The 16872-nt window shown below is 33.0% G+C and overlaps 2 protein-coding genes across 3 annotated transcripts in view; one reads left to right on the top strand and one right to left on the bottom strand.

The window, feature by feature from the left end:
* The window catches only part of LOC108903968, a 7321-nt gene extending 4668 nt beyond the window's left edge, over positions 1–2653 (top strand). Inside the window, exons 2-3 of the mRNA XM_018706319.1 lie at positions 240–723; positions 799–2653. Of these exons, the coding sequence (XP_018561835.1) occupies positions 240–723; positions 799–2413 (2099 nt within the window). The 3' untranslated portion in view covers positions 2414–2653. The remainder of the gene's footprint in view (positions 1–239; positions 724–798) is intronic.
* Positions 2654–2892: 239 nt separating this feature from the next.
* Positions 2893–16872, bottom strand: part of LOC108903969 (uncharacterized protein PB18E9.04c) — a 35978-nt gene continuing 21998 nt past the window's right edge. Inside the window, exons 1-3 of one of the 2 annotated variants that reach the window (XM_018706321.1) lie at positions 8642–8757; positions 4025–4201; positions 2893–3932 (exon numbers count right to left, since the gene is read on the bottom strand). In XM_018706321.1, coding sequence (XP_018561837.1) covers positions 3013–3932; positions 4025–4201; positions 8642–8693 — 1149 coding nt within the window. In that variant the 5' untranslated portion in view covers positions 8694–8757 and the 3' untranslated portion in view covers positions 2893–3012. Of the gene's footprint in view, positions 3933–4024; positions 4202–8641; positions 8758–16872 lie in introns of those variants that run through there. The other variant, XM_018706320.1, reaches the window with a different exon arrangement.

Here is a 16872-nt window from a genome sequence, read left to right as displayed (position 1 = left end):
TTACAAACTTAGGTATTGCAAATAATTGAAAATATATCAATCATATTATATGTATAATCAATAACTGATGGCCTTTTTACTCGCTGACACTTGCAGAAATTCAGGATTTTTTAATTCAGTAGTAACATCTCACAATCTATAATCAAAAATTATTTCTAATTTTATGCAAAAAATCGAAAATTAGATCCTTCTGTCAGTGTGAAAAGACAGTTGCATATTATTCTTTGTCTTCTTGCCAGCCAGCTCAAACAGACCGTCCTACGCGGGGATATCTGGAGGTACCTTGTCAAACTACGTAGGGCAAATCATACCACTTGGTACGCCATGGCCTGCCAAAGCCGAAGATTACTCCACCACTCCCAAACCGACCTTAGAAGATAAATTGTACACCATTTCTAGTACAGAAACAGCTACGTCTGGTACTACAGGACCTGTTAATGTGACAGATTCCTCTAGAACCACCACAGAGGCTCACATCGAGAACTCTTCGAAGGTGCCGAGTTCCTCGCAGCCTCCTATTGTTTTGGAATACCAACCCGACAGACCTTCCTTTGCGGGATCTACAGGTGGTACTTGGGAAAGTTACGTTGGGCAGAGGGTACCACCTGGTACGCCTTGGCCGGAAAAAGTGGACAAATCAACGTCACTTCCTCCCAAACAAGGGGACGGTTTTAGTTCTTCTGGTACTACCATCCAAGAAGAACAATCTTATACTACTGTGAGGTGAGTAAGAATGAATTAAACAGTAATAACATTATTTCATCACAGTTAACGGAAACTAAGCAAACATTATTTCAGGTACCAGAACACTACTATAGAAGCAGTACTAAACCAAACTAATAAAGATGACAGTGGTGTTCAGCCTTCTACTGTCTTGGAATACAAACCAAACCGTCCATCTTTCGCTGGATCCATTGGAGGTACCTGGGAGGGTTATCTTGTGCAAAAAAACCCAAATGGTACTGCTATTGAGAAGCCAACGAATGTTATTTTCAACTCTAATTCCTCAACAACTTCTAGACCTTCTATCGTTTTAGAGTATCAACCTGACAGACCATCTTTCGCGGGATCAACAGGTGGTACTTGGGAAAGTTTGGTTGGACAAAGAGTACCAAACGGTACCACAACTGAGAAACAAGGAAACGATTCTCCAATTTCTAGTACAACTTCTAGTCCTTCTATAGATTTGGATTATAAACCTAACAGACCTTCTTTCGCTGGATCAACGGGTGGCACCTGGGAAAGTTTGGTTGGACAAAGAGTACCAAACGGTACCACAACTGAGAAACAAGGAAACGATTTTCCCATTTTTACTACAACTTCTAGTCCTTCTATCGTTTTGGATTATAAACCTAATAGACCCTCCTTTGCTGGATCAACGGGTGGTACTTGGGAAAGTTTGGTGGGACAGAGAGTACCAAACAGTACCACAACTGAGAAACAAGCAATTATTTCCCATTCGTCAACATCTAATTCCGTAATTTTGGAATATAAACCTAATAGACCTTCTTTCGTTGGATCAATGGGTGGTACTTGGGAAAGTTTGGTTGGACAAAAAGTACCAAACGGTACCACAACTGAGAAACAAGGAAACGATTCTCCAATTTTTTTTACAACTTCTAGTCCTTCTATAGTTTTGGATTATAAACCTAACAGACCTTCTTTCGCTGGATCAACGGGTGGTACTTGGGAAAGTTTGGTAGGACAAAGGATACCAGATAGCAGTACCACTACCGAGAAACAGTCAGTGGTTGTTGTCAACTCTACTTCTACAGTATTAGAGTACCAGCCCAATAGACCTTCTTTCGCAGGATCAACAGGCGGTACTTGGGAAAGTTTGGTTGGACAAAAGGTACCAAACGGTACCACAACTGAGAAACGAGGAAACGATTCTCCAATTTTTACTACAACTTCTAGTCCTTCTATAGTTTTGGATTATAAACCTAACAGACCTTCTTTCGCTGGATCAACGGGTGGTACTTGGGAAAATTTGGTAGGGCAAAGGGTACCAGATGGTAGTACCACTACCGATAAAGAGACAAATGTTCTCAATTCTACATCTGTTACGATTTTAGAGTACCAACCTAATAGACCATCTTTCGCTGGATCAAGGGGTGGTATTTGGGGTAGTTTGGTCGGACAGAGAATACCAAACGGTACTACAAGTGAGAAACAAGTAAACGTTTCTTCAATTTCTGACTCACCTGCTTATAATGCTTCTACGATTTTAGAGTACCAACCCAACGGACCTAATGTTGACAGCGATATTAATAAGGATATTATTAAAGCAACGAAAAAATTTCTGGAGGCAGAAAAATGCAAGGACAATTTTACCATCAAGGATAATACCACAGACGTACAGGTTGTTTTTAATTCGATTCTTAATATCGAGCGAGATCGTGAGGAAAAATAAAATATAGTAATCGTATATGTGATAATTTTTTAAAAGAGAATTAAATTATATTTGTGACTGTGCAGCTGTCTTTGCAACATGATTTATGAGACGTTCCTGATAAGCCTATAATAATTTGTAAAAATAATTGTTTAATTGTGTTATACATTGGCATATTTATGTCGCATGGGAAGATAAATGTATTTGCAATAATTTATTTATATCTAGGATTGCAATAAATAAACGAATCTAATAAATTCAGCAAGAGTTAATATGTTACAGATCATTCGAAAAAATTGCGTTTTTTCTAATATTCTATAGAAATCTACGTAAATAACCAAACAAAATATTTGAAACAATTTGAAAATAGTGTTTAAGAAAAGTTACAAACATCACAAAAAAAGCGTCAAATTAACAAGATAGATTTTATTAAAACAATTAACGATGAAATAAGTTAATAAATATAGACCTACGTTCCAGGATTTTATAAAAAATAAATATAAAAAACATATGGTTTTTCTTATTTCAATAAATATTTGAGGTCTAGATTTCGCTCTCGGTTCTCGTCACAATCACCTAGTTCTATGAAACCTCAACGATGATTAGAACAGTGCAGTAGTTTAATTTAACAGTGCGAATGCAAGTATTAATAATAGAAGCGACATTGAAATCGAATGCGTCACGCTGCCACCAGGTGTAGTGGGTTGTTCTGTAGTTGGTTCTGTAGTTGGTTCTGTAGTAGATTCTGTAGTTGGTTCTGTAGTTGGTTCAGGTGTAACAGGACTTTTAGTCGTGGTTGCAGGATTCTCAGACGTAGAATCAGCAATTTCAGTCGTAGATGGCGGTATTTCAGAGCTTCCGGAAGTAGTTGGTGAAGATTCAATAGTTCCAGAGGTTGTTGTTTCAGGATCCTCAGTGGTAGTTGGTTCAGGGGTCTCGGTGGAAGGTGGTGAAGGTTCAGTAGTCTCGGTAGAAGGTGGTGAAGTTTCAGGGGTCTCGGTGGAAGGTGATGAATTTTCAGTAGTCTCGGGAGTTGTTGGGGGTTCAGTGGTCTCGGTGGGAGTCGTTGGAGGTTCGGTGGTCTCGGTGGGAGTCGTTGGAGGTTCGGAGGTCTCGGTGGGAGTTGTTGGAGGTTCCGTAGTCTCGGTGGGAGTTGTTGGAGGTTCGGTAGTCTCGGTGGGAGTTGCTGGGGGTTCGGTAGTCTCGGTGGGAGTTGTCGGTGGTTCAGTGGTTTCGGTGGGAGTTGTTGGTGGCTCAGTGGTCTCGGTGGTAGTTGTTGGAGGTTCGGTGGTCTCGGTGGGAGTTGTTGGAGGTTCAGTTGTGTCGGTAGAAATTGACGAAGGTTCAGGAGTCTCGGTAGAAACCGAATTAGGTACATCATCTACAGCCATCTCAACAACTTCTTCATCCCCAATTACAGAGCGGAATAGACTGTTGTATTGGACACTGCAACTCTCGACCTGGACCACATTAGAAATGTCTTCACAGACGCTGCCTGTCTGTGGTAACATGACACACTGTCTCAGCGTTTCGGATGTACCTGAAGCAAACATCAAGTAACTAAGACAACTTGAAAAATAGTAAAAATAATATGTAAAATGTTACAACACTCTAAAATATGGAGCAGCTTACCATGGTTATTAGTTCTGTATACCAAATTTAGGCACCCATAGCTGACATCGACTTGGTTTTGGTCTTCGGCGTAGCCGAGGTCGAAGGGCAAAGCCGGCACGTCTCTGCTGCAGTCCTGGACAGTATTGGCACTGTTGCACTCTTCTCCACTGCATGTCACGCACTGTTCCCCCACGCCTATAAGAAAGATATTTTTAGTGCCAAGGATACAAGTCACAAGATGAATGATTTTAATGAATTAGTTTATTACGTTTGTAGATATAACAGTGTAGCGACTTTACATTTATTCATAGTTACGAGTTATTTATTGCGGTCCTGATTGTGTCTTTCAACTGATCAGTGTTGTTTGGTAGTGTTAGATAAACCCTAGAAAAATAAATCCAGTGTATTAATATCTGGGGATCGTGGCGGCCAATATATGGATCCTCTAGTAACAATCCAGCGGTCTGCAAATATTTATGTGTGTCTACATTCATAATAAACCTGCAGCATTTCAACTTCTTGATTAAAATCATTCATTTTCTTATCAGTTAAAATTAAAAGGTGACAACAATTACAAACAAACGATATGTGACAGATAAGCGGTATGCAAAATTGTTTTTCCAGCGCCTTCTATTGATTTAGAAAGCGAGCACCGTAAACTAAAGTCAAAGGCTGAAAGTTTTCTAATTTTTTTTTCAAAAATTTCGTTATGCAAAGGCATACAAATTTTATAAGGTTGGGAAAAAAATAAAAAAATCAATCAAAACGCGCAAAATAATTTATACAATTCCATTTAAAAAAATATCGATGACGTCACCACTCATCTCCAGTGTGACGAAAAAAACAATTTTGTCCGTTAGTATAAAGAAAATAACATTCTATTTAAAAATATACAGGGTGTTTCAGGATTAAGTCGACAATCTTTAAGGATATATTCCTCATAAAAAATAAGAAATAAATCAAGTATAAATTTTTTAAATCTTTAACGTCTCTGGAAAATAATACTTGCTTTTTTTCAAATTTTTTTATGAGGAATATCTCCTTAAAGTTTGTCGACTTAATCTGGAAACACCCTGTATATGTAGGTATACTTTGCAGTGTACAAAAATGGATAACCGGGGCCTTTATAATCAAACAGACTGTAAACAAGGTGATACATAAACTCACGCGATAAAATACTTCAGTAATGAAGAATGCTTATTATTTGTAATTGGTTTCAAGTATTTTTTTGATATTTATTACTGAAATAACATTCTATTGAAAATATTAATAGATATAAGGTGTAATTGCAAAAATGGAAGTAATTATTGGCTATAAAGGGTTGAGTAAAGTCACGTTAGATTAATAGTAGCAACATTGTCATGAACATTTTTGGAATAAACCAATATTTTAATTGTTTTTCCATGAAAAACGTTTCCTGCATTTAAAAAAACATATGAATTTAAACATTCACTTTGTAATGACTTGTATCAAAGCAAATTGGTATTTTTTTATCAAAAACAACAAATATTCCTCATTTTAATGAAACACAATTTTCTTTCTAGACTTTCAATTCTGCCACTTTATCAATAACAGCAAGTTTTATAATTTCTTTAGCTAGTCAATAATCATTGAGTCCGTAAAAAATTCTATTGACCCGGTTCGCAGTTTATTTATAAATAAATATACAACAAATATAGAAAGAAGTGCTGCAAACTGTTTCGTCACCGGTGTAACTGAATAGGATACGACGAATTTTCTATGGTCTCTAATTTATGACAGACTCAGTCGTAGGAATAAATATTTCTTAGGAAAAAAAGGAATTCACCGTGGTCGGTAAGTTTCACTGTAACTTTAAAGCTACAGGATGAACCAAACAAGTTTATTGTCTAGGCAGTACTTAATTATATATTATTTGTTTCCCAAAATTACGCAAAAGCTAGTTAATTCATTTACTAAATACATTTATAATTACTGGATAATTAACTTTGTTAGACATTTCTTAATCGCAGAATAATAATATCGCAAGTAGTTCGATGGTCAAATTATTTTTATAATTAATTTCACGTCTAAATGTGGGCTAAAAAGGGAAAATACGTGCGTAATTGTAACATAGAACACCTAATAACTTCCTAAAAACTATGTTTACAAAGAAAACTTAATGCTAATTGACGCTAGTAAATTATTCAAACATAATGCAACTTGCCCTGATTTTAACAAATAAATTTACATCTAGAAACTGTGTGAACTACAATTTTGTTCGAGTTATTTCAAAATCCCTGCAGAGGGTGATGGTGTACAATAAAATTCGTCTAATATTTTGCAATGTTACTTCTCGACGAATTTACGATATCATTCACAGGTTTCATCACGTCGTAGCTTGGTTTGTGCGAAAATATTGGACACTACATTGTGATTTTTAGTGACTGTAGTTTGTAATGACTAATTACAGTCACTAAAATTTTGATATAAGGTTAATTAGAGTTTAAAATAGTACTAAGAATGTATGCGTTGTTTATGAGACATCCATCAATAAGTCTTGACAGAAGCCTACTTTGAGAAAAGTCACTTATTTTTTTATACACCCTAATATTGTAAGAGTTTAATTAAAAACCTTTTTTCTCGAAAACCGTCCACATTAGGAAGTTCTAACAAGAGTACATTATTTTTAGAAAATAAAATGGTACATTAGAAATTGGAGCCCGAATGGTAAAAAACCTAACTTTAAAAAAATTAGAGCTTAAAATTTAATAGGAATGGAGCATAACTAGCGCCCTCTGTGAAATATCCAAAAAATAATTAGACCAGCGTATTTGGCATCCTTAAAAACCCCGGAATAGCAAATTTCATAAAAATATTTCTCACCGTTTGGAGATTTTCGCAAAAATTCTATTTAAAAAATTTTAATTTGTCGCTCTGTATCTCGAAAACAAGAGGAGATAGACATATAGTTCATAAGACAAAAAATTCTTATTTTTTGTCGTACTATCACCCCCTGTATTTACGGGAGGTCTTTCTGAAACACCCTGTATATAGAAAAGAAAATTGAGGAAAATTCTTGGAAAATCTTATACAGTTTTCTGAGGTTTGAATATTTATGAGCATCAAACGTATCATTTTAAAGGTTTTCGAGGGTGTGTGTGCATTACGAATTAATTATGCGCTTTTTTAAATTTTCCAGGAAAATCTGTTTTCTTCGAATTTTTTTTGCAACAGCGATGAAGCTGTTTTACATAAGAAACTTAGATATGTCCATAAAATATTGTTAAAAATAATAAATAAAAAAGTTGTTTTTTAATTATAAATAAATTAAAAAAATATATTGGTGTATTTTTTTACCTTTGCAGCTCTAGAAAATTCCTTTCCTATTGTCATCATATTTAAAAACATTAATTTTCACATAATCTGTACTTCATTTAAAAAATATAAGGGAAAATGTCGTAGGAAATTTTATTTTGAACAACTTTTATTTGAAACTTTTTTTGAAAAAATGCATTTTCATTGAAATATTGGCAGTTCTTTGTCAAAAAAACGCGAAAAATTATATATACATATCTATATCTCAAAACGCTATACGTATGCTGCTGGTGGTTGCTATGTTTTCTATCCTCAAAACCTATACTTTTCTATAAAAAAAATCTCGGAGAGAAAAATTTCATTCACTTTTTTCTTATTTTTCTGGACTAATAATGAAAATTATAGGATTTTGTTGTTGCAACTTAATTTTCAAAATTTCTATACCAATGAGTCTTTAGATTACTTACATTTTATTTAAAATACTGTATCCGCAATAAAAAATCCTAAAAATTTTTTAGGATATGAACAATTTAAAGTTAATTGCAATTCGTTGTGTAATGAAATAAAAACAACTTTTTTTTAATATCCCTGCCACTGATAGATATCATTGTATTCAGATTAAGTAAATTTTAACCTATATTTCGTTAAATCGCCAATGCAAGTTATATTTATGCCAAACATTTTCCGAGATATTTGGTTGATACATTGCTAAAAATAATGCATTGTATCTTGAGAAGTAAACGTAAATGCACGAAAAAATATTCCCTTAAAAGACCAGTGAGTTATAATTAGATGTAAAAAAATTAACTGCAGGTTATTCTGGCTAAAACAAAACAATTAATCGCATTTACCTCAGCACCAAAATGCCTCAGTATAAAAAATTACTTCCAAGATCTTTGAATTGAATTTTGTTTCAATATTTATTAAGCTCCGGTTTCAGAATTGAGTATGCTCGAGGTTTTTTATTTCTTATATTTTTAATTGAACAATTGCTTTGTTTTCAGTCTACAGTGTCCTTTTACATCTAATTATAACTCACCCTGTATAGTTCCATTCTCTCCCGAGCGTAACAGAGAAAGTAAAACGCTCAGTTCCAAAAAAAAAACATCCTATATAGTGCCGCAGCAATTTTAAAGTATTGTACTTAATTTATGCTGTTAGAAAAAAATATATTTTCAAGAATGACACCAAACACCACGCAACCAGTCCTTGTTTGTTATTGTACCGCAGAACAATTCACACTATTTAAACGACAACTTCTACCAGCTGTTTTGGAATTTGAAATCGAGCGGAAGAGACCTCGCACAGGGCGTTCGACTCGCGACGTCACCTTAAACAAGCAATTGGGGTAGCACTTACTCTCTGCTGTCAGCACTAGCAATCCGCATACGACCGTCACTAGGACCTTCATCTTGGTTTCCGGCCCTTTTCGCTTTTCCGCAACTGGATCCTGCCGTCCCCTCGGCTGGCTTTATACGGCAGAGATAAGTCTTTATCAAGCAGTAAACGTTTGGCGGCACTGATAACGCACTGGCGACGCGGTATAGATTCCGTCCTGGTCGTAGGCAAACGAATTTTTTTGCTGCCTCCTTGGACGCAAGGTTGGCTGTTGCAACTGGCGTTTGTTTTGTAACGATGGCCGGCCAATTCCTCGAGGTGTCTTGGTCCGCTTGCTTCGCTTTTTGCTGGCATTATTCGATTGTTATTTAGCTCGGACACTCTCGCTTTCGGTGAAACTGCATCTAGCCACCGAGAAATTAGAGGCGGCCATCGACTGTTCTGCGTTTTGAAATAGTTGGCGGGGGGGCAGGGCCGGCCCCGGACTTTTTGGAGCCCTGCGAAGGCAACAGGTTACTTTTTTATTTGGCGCTATACCCCGGTGCCAGAATGGTTCAGTTTTTGTCAGAGTTGTTAGGTTGTTATCCCAGGAATGCAGCAAATATTTTCTTATTACTTCAAATAAGTGACGTTTTAAACAGAAATAAGTGTCTTTTGCCATAAATTTTTTAAATATGAAGGGAAAGGTTAAAGACAAAGTTAATAATTGAACCTACACTGTAAAAAAATCGGTGTGAGAGAAAGCAATATAACTTCAGAGTGAAATTATTGAGTAGATTTTCACTCAATATTGTGCATTTTAATCAATTTACTCATAGTACAGTCGTTGAAGCATTTCTCCCTTCGAATTCTTTAAAACTGAACCGATCAACTTGAAATTTGGCAGATAGTTAGAAAAAAGGTCAATGAATATTAGTGACATAGCGCCGATTGGCGCTTCCGTCGTTCTCGGGGGTGGAATTTTTTTTTCAAAAATCGATAGAGAATCAAATCTTGAGCAAAAAGTTTTCCAAGAATTTTTTCGAGAAATTAGTAATTTTTTAGTTATTCACGATTGAGAATTTGGAATTTTGAATGAAAAAAAACGCTCTTTCAAAGTATTTTACGCGAATAACTCAAAAACCACTCATTTTATTTAAAAAAGTGTAGTGAACAAAAATGTAGCTTATAAATAAACAAAGAAAGTCGTTTTCTAAAAAGTGTTGTACGCCCTATACAAAGTGAAATATGGTTAGTGTAATGGGACTTGTTTTGGGAGAATACTCGAATCGATGTATTCAACGTCAAATAACGAAAAAATGATTAATTTTACGTGTATAACGATTCTGGAGTTTCTTGTACTACTCAAAAGGCCTTCAAAATGAGCACTTATAAAAGTTAATTAGAGTAAAATTGAAGGAGTTATCGTCAAGAACAGATGGATTGCTCATATTTTTTAAAGAAAAATGAGTAGTAAACGCTGTACCATTTCCATCAGATTTAAAATTAATCGTAGACCCTTTACAATTAGTTTTGTTTTAGTATTTTTCATACGATCCTGAAGTTAGACCGGTTTAGAATTCGTATTTTTTGAATAATGTACGGTAAAAATTGAAAACGTATTTTTCATGATTCCAAAAAAAAATTGCCTTATTTATATAATAACTCTGAAACTATGAAAGATACGTAAAAAATGATTAGATAACAAAAATGTAGCTTTTTTTCAACAAATATTTTGCTTTTTTTATTTCTATAGCATAAAAAATAAAGGAGATATCGCCGCTTGAAGTATCCATTTTAGTGAAAAAACGACCTGTCTCGAGCCCTTCGATCCCTTCCCTTTAAAAAACGAAGGATTTAAAAGTTTTTATATGCAAACGATCTTACAGCTCTAGAAATTATCTTTTGTAGGATACTATAGCTTCAAAATTAACCGAGTTATGGTAAAAAAACCAATAACATTTTTTCGGAGCAAAATAGGCTCTTTTATTTGATTATATTTAAAAATCGATTATACCTAATAAAAATATTTTACATTAATATTGGTGAAAGAGTAGTTTATAAGAGTTAAATATGGCAAAAGTAAAATATTCTTTCATAAAAAATATAAGGGAATTTTTATTTCAAATTATTGCACAATTATAGCATTCCAAGACTTAAAACGTAATTTTTTATCATTTTTTTAGCACAGGCGTGATTTATAAGGGTTGAAAAGTGTTATAAGATACAAATAAGCAATGAGGGAATTTTTATTTTAAATAATTGTACCGTTAAAGCATTCCAAGCTTTTAAAAAGTAATGTTTTATCATTTTTGTCAATACAGGGGTGGTTTTTAGGGGTTGAAAGGGAAAAATTCTTTTATTATCTATAAGGTAACTTTTATTTTAAATAGTTGCACGATTTAATCATTCCAAATCATTAGAAAGTAATTTTTTATTATTATTTTTTGCGTAGGGGTAGTTTTTAAGGGTTAAATAAAGGGTCGAAAAGATCAAATATATCATAAAACATGGAACATTATTTAATCTTTGTGCTTAAACAAGTTTTTTTTAATAAAATGTTTAAAACTTAATTTTTTCAATTTTTTTCACTTAGGGGTAATTTTTACTCCTAAAAAACATGAGCCTTATTCTAAATTTTCATGCAAATCCATGCAGTTTCAAAGAATTCGGTGATTACAGCAGATTTTCAGCTTCAATGACTGTACTATCATTTGTGATTCTATTTAAACTAAAACTGAGTGCTTTCAGAGTAAATCAGAGTAAATGTCCTCATTACTGTGCGAGTTTAAATTCTCTTCTGTAATAATAATTGAATCTTTCTCTTCTATATCATCGATCTTTAGCAACTCATCTCTTCTCAAAGCTCCACAGACACTTGCTTTTGCGTTCTCGAGTGGATATTTTGCCTGGCTAAGCTCGACAAAATAACTTCCATGAACGCCAAAGTTCCATTTCGCATTCTAAATACAAAAATAACTATTTTTGTTGTTTTTTGTTCGTCGTTCACCGTTGCCCTTGAAATATTTTCAATTTTTTTGACCGATATCCTACACTTTTTCGTTTTAAAAACGCTACTAGCAAACTAGCAATTTGCAAACTAGCTTTTATCATAGGGAAATTAGACCACAGTGTTGACGCCTTTCATAACTTACATTTTTCTTCGAAGTAAGCCAAAAGCATACTTTTAGTCAACTTCTTTGCTACTTTCTTCATTTTCCACTATTCAATATAAGTCTTTTTTAATATGCTATATGATATTGTTGCCGCGGTTTCTGGGGCAATAATATATGGCAAGTCGCCATATATTATTTGCGGCTTCTTGAACATCTGATGAAATATTTATTTTGTTCGTGGAGTTACAATATTCCCCACTCACGAAATAAAATGGCACTTGTATCATAAATAACTATATTGTTTGTAGGAAACATTATTTGTCAATATAGGATAATATAGCCACATAGTAAATAAAATAACGCAAAGTCAACGAAGCTTCCATCGCCTTTTATCAAACGACAAACGCGTTTTTTACTTGTCTCTATTCTGTCGTCATAGGCAGCCATGATTATCTCTTAGGCCGGCCCTGGCAAAAGTTTCTCCGCTTGCCGTGACGCGGGGTAGGAGATTTAGTTTTGTTTTTGCTGTTACGTGATTTTGCTGACCGATAGAAAACAATTCGCCTACTAGAAACATTACAGAGTGATACTGTTAGGATTTATAGAAAAATTTCTACAAGGTGCCACGAACCTAGCCTACAACATTTACGATTAAAAATAATAGAATAAGAATATACGAACGCAGGCGGTGAGATACTTCTTTTCAAGGGGCTAGGTTTTAAAAGTAGTTGTAAAAATAATTTTTAAATGTGTCAGAGGTACCCAAATTTACATTTTTTTGTGTGGACTATTTCTTTGTGTGTTGAATTTCAGGCAGCCAAGCCATTATACAGTGTCTAATTTTTTTCTGGGAGTTATCTAACTAGATTTATTTTTATTTTTCGTTCCAAAGTGTAAGATTAATACAAAGCTTGAAAAATCTAAGCAGAAGAAAGAAAGTAGTTTTTATGGCGAACTTCTCAAAAAAAATCTAATTTGTGAAGCCTGTTCTGTTATTATTGGAAAGATGTAAAAAAATTACTTAATATTGAGTAAATAAAGCATTTGGCTGGCTCGTAAAAGTAAAAAACATAAAAGGGAACGACTTTGTATTTTATGTTCGTTTTAACAACTGGGGATAAATTTTATGGACCTGCGACCTTGAACTTTCTTAACGCGAAAAGAGGAACAACTTTTATATTTCGCATTGTAAGGAAAAAAGTCATTTTTATTTAAAAATTCTGCCTTATTCGGATGTAAAAAAGTTGTATTTTAAGTTGGATAACGGATACAGCTTGTCAATTGCAAAGAAATTATTAGAAAAATCGATTACAGCTAATTTTAAATTCAAAACTCAGTAAACCACTGTATCAGTTAAGAAACACATAAAAAATTAATCCCTTTCGGACATTTAATATGTACAGGATGTCCACATATCGTCTTGCCCGTAGGTGAGACTGACGAAAAATGTTTAAGATAAAATTTTGTTCTATGTAAGTCTATTTTTCGTATAATACATCAAAAATTCCTATTTAGAAAAGTTATTCACAATTAAACTTTGTTTATACAGGGTGTTTGTAAATAAGTGCAAAATATTTTAGGGGGTGGTGGCCGAAGTTATTTTGTGAAAAAAAGTTCACATAAACGTAGGTCGAGATATGCTTCGTTTCCGACATACAGAGTGTTTAAATTTTAATTTTTTTATTTATTTCTATTATTTATTTCAAAGAGTTTTACAGATATTGACTCGAAATTTGGTGGTTCTATTTTATTTAGAAATATTGACAGTAACCTACTAGACATCAATAGAAATTAAAAATACACAGCTTGCAATAAAATGTTTTATTTTTTCCTCAAAAACGGTACATCCTACGAAATTCAGAATTGATGGTGGATTTCTAAAAAAAATATCAACACGGAAAAAAATCAGTGGCATACCATTTTCTTATTAAAAAATGATTTTGGCATTTTCGCACGAACGCCACTGGTGCAAATAGAAATATTCAGATCACCCCAAAACATGCACATTTATCCCTACAAAGCGTTTTTCAAATTTCAAGTCAATATCTTTGAAATAATTGATAAAAATAAATAAAAAATTAAAACTTAAACACTCAATAAAACGTCTATTAATATTTTTTTTCAAGTTTTCAGGTTTTATGGTCTAATTCGACTGGAGTATAGGGCGAATTTCGCTACAATATATTTTTATTTTAATTAATTCTAATTTCTCAAATATTCAATTGCGTTTCTTGTTTATGGAGTAAGATCCATTGCCACCTTAGATCGTCCGACATTAAATCAATTATCTCAAAAAAAGATTTATTGTGTTACGCTAATCAAGGTATCTTTATTAACTGGTGTGGTATAAGTTTTAAAAAAATTGATTTTCTGCGCGCTGCACATAACAAGGATAACGAGACGTCATCGTTGGCAATGGTGCAACAAGGAAATAAAAACATTTAATCTCCGATTACCTAGTTGATTTAGAAACTTTTTAGTAATGCCAATTTCGCTAATCCCTTTATCAGAAATTATATTTTAAAAAGATATAAAGCTGTAAATAAATATTTACACATAAATATAAGCGGCTAAAGTGTTCTTTTCGTAAAACCTTCGATCAATAACTTTAATATACTGTTTTATAGACCCAGTTTTAGAAATAATCCACTGATATTGTCGAAACCCCACATTTTCCTCACAGGAAAAAGTGTTAAATTTAAACAAGAACGTAGTGACGTTGTTGTAACCTGTTGAGTTAGCAGCACTTTTATCGTTTTATTAGTTTATGCATTAAATACTCTTATCTATTAAATATTGTATAATGAAAGCTTTTATTGGGGATAAATTACCCAAATATGCCAGTGATATTCGTAGAAAATGCCATGCAGCGGCAGTTTTTACTAATGCGTATCTGCTATGAAGTACAATATGCGTAAAAAAAGGAATTATCTGTATTTCAATATTTTTATAGTAAACATGGATTTTCTTGTTCTATCATTGTCCTGCTAAAAGTGCCATTTCTTGTCTATAAAACGCCAGCCTTAAGCGAATTTGTAAAAATAATGTGAATTTTTGTGAACTCGATTTTTTTAGTTTGCCTTTATGTTGAAATTTGGTAAAAAAACACTTAGTCTTGTCTTTTGTGGAGCACTGATATTTTGTTTCTTGGTATTCACTCAGGAACTGTTTATTTTTTTGTTGTTTTAAATAAAATAGGTCCGCGAATTTCACCCACATTTAACTGCATATTCACGACGATAAATAAATACGATCTACGAAAAAAGAGTTGAATAAAAACTTTTTGTTTCTGAGTTGCAGACCTTCAAAGTTGATAAAAATAAAACTAATTTCATTAATAACTTTATAACCCTTTTATCAATTGCGTTAAAATTTGGCACATTTATTTGGACTATTACAGCATATTATTTCTTAAAACTTTAGTCAAATCGATATACTGGGCGACAATTTTCTCCGGTTACCTCTGCCTTTTAGCGGTCAAAACTTTTACAGTGGTCGTATTTTTTTAAACGGGCAGAGGCGTTGAAAAGGTCGTTTTATTTAAAAAATATATTAGTGGAGTCAAGATAGCTTAAAATTACGCATTATTTCGAAACAATTACGGGAAGCATGGATTTTCCTAAAACCTTTTGAAATTACTTGGTGATAAGTATTAGAAAAAAGTTATAAACTTATTTTTGTACGCTAATTGTTTTTTAATTGTTTAAACAATAATAAATAGTTTTTCTAAGAACATTTAAAATAATTCAACGAATTTTAAATCGAATTTTTTCAAATTGATAATGACAACAAAGGGATTTTCGATGTCGCTGAACAGGAATATGAAGTCGGAAAATGAAAATTCAAAATGGCTGATCCAATATGGCCGACTATTATAAACAATTTGTTTAACAATTCGATTTTAAATCAAACTCGCTCATATTTCTAATATAGAGGTTCGAAAAATAAAAATTATAACTGGCTAAAGATGTTTTCTTGAAAGCATGTTTTATTTTTTAAAAAACAAATTTATTACAAAATATGTAATTAATTTTTAAATCTCATCCAGTTCTTGCTCTTCTTCAAAAATAACTGGGCAATTAAACTTTAAGCCAATAAAATTGAAAAAAAACACTGATTTTAAATACAAACTTACAAAATCAAAATCAACGTCCCCTATTATTTATTTATTCATTAATTATTTTAAAAATGGATCAATATTCATATATAAATATTAAACTCATACATTTACAGGTTTAGCATAAAAGAAAACGAATATAAATACCTTAAATACAAACTGAAGATTATTTGTAATATTAAGTAGAGGTGTTTCAAAATCTTATGAGCAGAAACATAATTCCGACCATCGCTTAAATTATTCTACGTCCTAAAAACATTACATCCATTATTCACAGTCTATCCCGAGCTCTCGTACGTAAACGAGCCTTTGATCCCATTACAAATATCATAATAAAATGCCATATTCTTTATTATTTTAATTTAAGCAATAAAAATATATATAACGAACGTTCGCCAATTGACTTTATTGATGCCCGAGCGCCTTAGTTCATTTCTGGTTGTAATGAGGCACGTGGTCTAATTCTGAGTCAATGTTTTCACAATGTGCTTATTAGAAGAATTATGCGGATACGCCATGTCTTTCGCGCATTTCGCGGCTCATGAGATTTTTAAACTACTCTAATAATATTACATTAAAGAATTACAAGTGTACGAGAGTATAATCTCCTCTAAATGGACAAAATAAAATATGTGAATAATACACTTTTTAACACACTGATAACTGCAGCGTACTCGAAAACATAAAAATTATATTCTTATACCATTTATAATAATAATTATTTAATTCGTATAAACGAAAAGCGCTTTTAAAACAAATAAAACTTTAAGTAACAAAACCGTTGGATTGCTCACTCAAAACCCTGCAACTTTTGTCCTAATCATTTTTTTGTTTGAGCAGTATTTTCTGAGATAGAGGGGGGTTCCGAACTTTTTGAACACCCTGTATATATTAGACTCATATCTGTGTCTACATCAATAAGAGAACTTATATTCACAATTTCAGATACAGAATATACGTTTTAAAAATGAATATTAAATCAATTCATCAAAAAAAGTTATTTTTTTGCTGTTATAACAATTTTCCACTTATTACTTTAA

The sequence above is a fragment of the Anoplophora glabripennis genome, unplaced genomic scaffold, assembly GCF_000390285.2.
Source record: "Anoplophora glabripennis isolate ALB-LARVAE unplaced genomic scaffold, Agla_2.0 scaffold170, whole genome shotgun sequence".
Classification (NCBI taxonomy): Eukaryota; Metazoa; Arthropoda; class Insecta; order Coleoptera; family Cerambycidae; genus Anoplophora; species Anoplophora glabripennis.
The sequence above is the reverse complement of the archived record's forward strand: the minus strand, read 5'-3'. Positions and strand labels throughout refer to the sequence as shown.